Source organism: Capronia epimyces (genome assembly GCF_000585565.1).
Source record: "Capronia epimyces CBS 606.96 chromosome Unknown aczIQ-supercont1.6, whole genome shotgun sequence".
Lineage (NCBI taxonomy): Eukaryota > Fungi > Ascomycota > Eurotiomycetes > Chaetothyriales > Herpotrichiellaceae > Capronia > Capronia epimyces.
Window position 1 is genome coordinate 1,523,527 of NW_006912909.1, and position 6,286 is coordinate 1,529,812.

At 53.6% G+C, this 6,286-nt stretch overlaps 3 protein-coding genes across 3 annotated transcripts in view; 2 read left to right on the plus strand and 1 right to left on the minus strand.

The window, feature by feature from the left end:
• Window positions 1-1,220: 1,220 nt before the first annotated feature.
• On the plus strand, window positions 1,221-2,138 carry A1O3_07443 (uncharacterized protein; the record flags this gene model as incomplete). Its single annotated transcript, XM_007737551.1, has 2 exons — window positions 1,221-1,389; window positions 1,441-2,138. 2 exons carry the CDS (start codon window positions 1,221-1,223, stop codon window positions 2,136-2,138), a joined length of 867 nt encoding a protein of 288 aa, XP_007735741.1.
• Window positions 2,139-3,494: 1,356 nt separating this feature from the next.
• A1O3_07444 (uncharacterized protein) lies at window positions 3,495-5,478 on the plus strand (the record flags this gene model as incomplete). Its single annotated transcript, XM_007737552.1, has 4 exons — window positions 3,495-4,045; window positions 4,220-4,462; window positions 4,516-4,784; window positions 4,832-5,478. The coding sequence occupies 4 exons, from the start codon at window positions 3,495-3,497 to the stop codon at window positions 5,476-5,478; spliced, it is 1,710 nt and encodes a 569-aa protein (XP_007735742.1).
• A 690-nt stretch (window positions 5,479-6,168) lies between these two features.
• The window catches only part of A1O3_07445 (uncharacterized protein), a gene marked incomplete at both ends in the record, with an annotated part of 2,095 nt that continues 1,977 nt past the window's right edge, over window positions 6,169-6,286 (minus strand). The window contains one exon of the mRNA XM_007737553.1: window positions 6,169-6,271. Within this exon, the coding sequence (XP_007735743.1) occupies window positions 6,169-6,271 (103 nt within the window). The remainder of the gene's footprint in view (window positions 6,272-6,286) is intronic.

Here is a 6,286-nt window from a genome sequence, read left to right on the forward strand (position 1 = left end):
CATTGCTACCCTCACCACCTCCTCCAGCCTTAGCCTTCGCCCTCAGCTGCCTCCTCCCGCTGCCAGCCCAAGAAATCCACCAGCGCTAGGTGTTCCCGGCCGCACAAGCCCCAGTCTCCCGTCGGCGGCACAACAGGAAAAATAATAATTCCCTTGGTTCTTCGGCCTCGTTCTTGCGCACTACACCGGCAACTTCATCCCCAGATCCTCTCCACCCACTTGCGCCTGCTGCGGCGGGCTCCTGCGCTCCTGCTATCGCCGCCATTGTCATTTTGCACCTGGGCTTCCTTGCCGGTCGTCCCTACCTGTGGCCACGGACCAGCTGATAGTGTGTGTACCCGAGCTGTTGGCACAAGAGGATATGTTCTGGTCATTTCGGCATCTCAACGTTCAGTGTCAGCTTGGTGGAGCTGAGAAAGGGCATCCTTAATTGCCGCATGTCATGACGGCCGTCCTACCCGAAGGCCTGATCAATGCGACAATCACCTCCGGGCGACATGATTTGGACGAGTCTGATTCCCAAGTCACCAATTCGCAGGTCCTTCACAAGTTGTGGAAAGGCAAGTTACCTCGATCGAGCTAGACAGGCAAGAAGAAGCGGCTGACCTGAGACGGCAGTCTATGATATCCAAAGCAATGTAACTTCGGAGCATGCCAGTCCAAGAGCGCGAAACCTCTTCTGGAGGGTTTGGAGCAGTCCAAGACTCTCTCAGTCGATAACAAGTGACCACTTGACAAGTTTATGGAGCCAGTGCAGTCAAGATTTTGATCTGACTCCAATTGGCACCCGTCGAACCCTGCCTCGAGGATCTTTACCACATGTGGGTTTGCTTCCGCCAACTCCCCATTGAGTATCTACTGACTACACACAAAAGGACACCCCTCCCAGGCAAGGTCGAACGAGATCCTCTTCACTGTCTCCCACCTCTGATGTTCACCGAACCTTGGATTCGAACCATGGACCCGCCCAAAATGTTGGACCTGCGTTGCGAGACTACAGTCTTCCCACCACGAGCTCTGGGACACAGGGTGCGCAACTCAACGTCTCCGGCGAACGGAGGGAGAATTCTAGTCGGCAGCAACATGACCAAGCTCGCAGCCCTCCCTCTCCGACCACTCCGGGCTCGTCTTCTCGACCTTCTTTGAGCAGAACCACTAGTGCTGGTCGGATAAGACAGCCGGTTCAGGCCACCGCTGGGAAGTTGCGGACCAGGCCACACATGGCTCGGCGAAAATCTAGCTCGACAAAACCATCAGCAGGTCCAATCTCAGAGAGATCGCCACGGGGGATCTCAGAGGCAGCAGGAGGCGGGTCGGAAAATGTCGATGTTGGCGTGCGACGTCGTCTCAGTGGCAGAGGTCCACCGCCCGGGTTGCCGAATGTTCCTGGTGAGTTACTCTGTCTTCTTGCGTATGTCTTTCTGATCATGGTGGTAATAGCAACCACGAGTGGACCGGTATTAGCCCTTCCTTCTGCTTCCTCGTGGCAGAGCGATGATTCGACGGCTGAAAATCTCATGACAATGGCCACGGGTGCTGCTCCCTTGACTTCGTCAGACTTGGTCGAGCGGGACTTCCGAGGAAAATTCGTGGAGACGCAAAAGAAGCTAACTAGTTCGACGAACCTAGCGGCGTTGGGTCGTATGAAAAAGACAGGCAGTGTTGTTCGGTTTGCTGACGAGATTCCTCAGGATTGGCGCAAAGGGAAAGAAAAAGCAACTCTGGCTGACGACAGCATGGGTCCTTCACGATTAAGATCCAGCTTTGCGAGTAGCGCGCTCACCGATGAAGAGAACTCTTCTGACGATGATAACGTGCGACTGCCCCGCACAAAGAGCCAACTCAGCTTGTTGATCAAGCAGAAACGAGACGAGACAGGAAGTCAGGACCTCGGGCCTGAAGCGAAGGCTCAGGGAAGAGGCGGCCAAGATGAGGGCAAGAACAATGACGAGGGCAAGGGCAAGGGCAAGGGTAAGGGCAAGGAAAACACCAAGTCCAAGGAGGAAGAACTCTTGTCGATGGGGCGAAGAGGTGGAGTGACAAAGGCTGGCGGAGTTCAAGTGCCGAAACCGCAGAGATTAAGCGAGCATGATGATCCTGGACATATCTCATCCTCCAGTCCCGAACCACTGTTCTGAAAGGCCGACCATACCAGTGCCACCACCTCGAGCCGTCGAGGCTCGAGATTTCACCTGTATTATGATATGAAGATATGACGAGACGGTCCCAAGCACTGGCATCATCAAGACACTTTGCGTTCTAGCAAGCTTTTCCCGGCTTTGGTTTGCATCGAGGGCCGAAAGGGAGTTGTTTTGTACTCGGTAGGACTTCTATTCTACAGAAGGGGCGAAAGCATCCAGCTCATAGATGACACATTAAACAGGCAGACCCTTGATTTGTGCATGTTTTCTGACCCGCTCTCCCAAGTTTGCTTTCCGCTAGTTGTAGATTCTATCGTAGTGTCCGTTTCAATGTGCTGTAAGGTCACCTTCCCGTTGCATTGCGTCGTGAGGTGAGAGGTGATGCTGCATATCCATACGGCGTACCTACATGTTGTACGGAGTACCTTGGTCAAGCACGGCGCGATGAGACGCGTAAAGTGGGCGTGGCGGGTAGTGTTGGCACTAGACGCGTCGAGTGGGCAAATGGGCTTGGCAGGGCAAAGATGCACGTGATTCCGTTAGAGGTGCCCAGTGTGGGGAAGAGGTGCTGGAGGTTGGGATTGTCACACTGGGCCCTGCGGTACGGAGTACTTTTCCAGTATCCGTACTCCGTACTCCGTGCTCCTCGCAGTATTACTACGTCGACCGGACTCTGGCGGAATGAACGTTCGCCGTCTCTGTGAGGAGTCTTGAATGGCTCCTCCGATGTGTCTGCCGTCTACCTCTGTTCGAATGTGTGAGGCAAGCCGCTGTCGGTCTGGTCAAATTGGAATTGGAGACTCCGGAGGGGAACAACCAGACCACCAACACACAGACTGCAGTTGGACGGAGCGCCACTCGCGCTTCTTTCGCTGGCCCTGACCCGCTTTTCTCTCTGATGGCCAGTAACAACTCTCGCTGCTGGGCCCAGCCGTCGGCCCTTCGGTGCAGCACGCTGCAGAGAGCAGCGCAGTCAAGTCACAGTGCAGTCAGTCACCGCAGTCTCGCCAGCTGCTAAGAGAGGGAGAAAGCACACACATCCTCTCCTCTTCCTTTGCCTGTTCTCGCCGTCTCTTACGGTTTCCTCAATCCCATATCATCTGCAATGTAACTCTGCCCTTTTCACTGCTGGCAATCTGCTTCTGGCTCTTTCTACCCAGGTCGATCTGTATTCCACGCTTTGTTTTCCCGCCTCTTCGCAACTGCGAATTTCCGTCACTTCCAGACGACGCAGCCTCTCAGCCTACACCTCGACTGCTTTCCCGGCAACCACATGCTGCCCGCTGCTTCTCTTACGACTTTCGACACTGCTCGAGCTCGAACGAACCCCTCCTTTTTCCTTGAAAACTCAAGATGAGCCCTCGGCGCTCTTCTCGTGCCCGCTCCGCCCAACAACCTCCTGCTAGCCTCAACCACACAAACTCTACCATGTCCAACCCCTCAAAACCTGACCGAGACACTCGGACAAGTGTCCGCGCTAACTCTCCGAGGAGAGCTTCCACACAGCGATCTGACTCCGTCGATGGCGTCGACTCTTCCTCTCGTGCGGAGCAACTGGCGCCGCGTCGGAGTCGACGCAATGGAGAAAACAAAGAACCTGCTATCAAGCAACAACGGGATGAAGAAGAAGGAGGACTTGACCTTGATCCCACCGAAGAGGAGGTAACTCGTTGTATCTGCGGGCAGGCTGAGTATCCTGGCCCCTCCGTCAGCATACGACAACAGCAGCCCAGTGGAGATACTCTGACCGACGATACCGGCAATTTCTTTGTTCAGTGCGACAAATGCGGAGTCTGGCAGCATGGTGGCTGTATGGGCTTGCTAGATGAGTCCATGTTGCCAGATGAGTATTACTGCGAACTATGCAAGCCAGAATACCACAAGGTTACCAAGGTCCTAAATGGGTGAGTTTGATTCCTGTTTCACTGTGCTAGCATCTTTATCTGCTACAACCATGGCCCGACCTACGTCCCCTTTTTGGCTTCGTATTGTGCTTCCTTCCACAAGCCACGCCTATTTCTGTTGGTTGCAAAGCGGGCTGTGCCATGGGACAAGGCATGCTAACCACCCAACATCAGACCGAAATCCTCTCGGTACCTACCAGTTCTTGAGAACTTCTCTACAAGATCCTCCCCGCAATCTTCGACCGTCGAGCCCCTTCGCAAGAAGGACAGTAAGAACAAGCAAAGCGAGAGCACAAAGAAAAGGGCCACAATGAACAGTCGGGGAGCATATGACGAAGATGAGATGCTCCGACGAGCCATCGAAGAGAGCAGAGAAATGGGCACTCTCGGGAAGCGTGCACGAGCTGGGTCAGAAGAGTGAGCTCTCCCTTTTGCACTCGGACTGGCAGAATCTAACAGTTATGGCACAGTCAAAAAGGCAACAACAAACGTCAACGCACGGGGTCGAACTCGTCTTCTACCATGTCCAAGCACAGTGAATCACCCGATTTACCAGGAGACGATGCGCATGGTAGAGGGAACGTGGCTGGCAGGATTGCTTCACTGAAACTTAGAGGGGCAGCGGCACGAACCAACCGAGAAAAAGAATTGCGAGACAAACAAAAAGAACAACAGGCAGTGCAACGTGCGGAGGCTGCCAACAAACGGAATGCTCGCTCAGAGCGACGACGAGGAGAAGGTGTGTGACCCTTGACTGAAATACGAGATATACAACTGACGGCACAGATTCCCCGCCTCCTACTCCAAGCCTTTCACCGTCTAAGATGGCTCAGGTCAATGGTAAAGCGAACGCCGACACTCCTCCTTCGGGCAGATCCAATCATAATCGGAGGACCGGAAGGCCGGCCGCGAGGCGAGGGAGACTTGGAAGAAACCAATACACTCGCGACCACGGCAATGGCGAGGACGGACAAACACCTGGGAGAGACGGTTCGCACGACATCAATGGTACTGGAGGATCACCCAATGGTATTAATGGAATTCATGGCGAGAGTGGGCGCAGCTCCAAGGCCAAGACACATCCTGCCCGAACAAGCTTGAATGAAATGAAGAGACGTGTTGCGGCGATTCTAGAATTCGTCGGACACATGCAGACCGAGAGCGCAGCACAGTCACACCATTCCAGCGGGAGTACAAGTTCCAAGGGGACCAGTACACCCACTGGGGCTAAAGGGTCGACTCAATTACCCGTCTCAAGCTTGGTTCGAGCGGTTGAAGCGGGGCTTAAGGAAGCCCACTCGAAGGAGGAAGACGTTGCGCTCAGCGTCACGGATGACAAGGACTTTGGAAACATGGGCAGTGTGGAAATGATGGAAACACTGACAAAGGAGTTGGTGCAATGGCAAACTGTCTTCGGGGTATATTCGAGATGACATGAAAGGGCAACGCCGTGGGACGATTACACGATTGGAACTTGACGAGTTTGGGCTTTCATTGGCTTGATGAATACGGCCAGGTTACCTTAGGTAGGGACAGCGGGAACAAGATGGATACGTTTTCTAGCACGAGATTTCCTGGTAAATGAAGTTAACATGGCGTGGTTGGGGTATGAATAAGCCTCGCGAAGGTACCTACCTACCTACCTTAGGTACCTACCCTAGGTATGCTATCTGCTGTGAACATTTGCAGTGGGCCATATGATTAAAGAATCATTTACAGAGTCTATGACAATAGGGAGGTACCTATTAGTAGAATACCTGTTGTATTCTGTACGGACTACCTACGTGGATGTTCCTGGTAATGTCTCCGTGCCTTAGGTACCTAATTACCTGGTAATTTGTTGCAATGACGTTGCGTCTCGCCGATCGCTTAGTCACTAGGTACGTACTAGTATCACACACGCGACGACCGTTCCCCTTCTTTTCATGACCAATCTGATTGACCTAACCTAGCCTGGCCCACCCCTTCTTCGTCTCCGTCAGCGACACCGTCTACACCTATCGCAGCCGTCTATACCTATCGCATCAAGCCGATACCAACTCGCAGCGGTCAGAGAGTCCGATAGATGCAGGCTGCACGCAAGCTAGGCGTAGAGAGATTCAGTCAATCGATCAATCAATCAATCAGTTCCCAGTCTCCTTCAGAGTGGGCATGCTGGTCTTGCTGATGGGCATGCTGGTCTTGCTGATGGGCATGCTGGTCTTGCTGATGGGCATGCTGGTCTTGCTGATGGGCATGCTG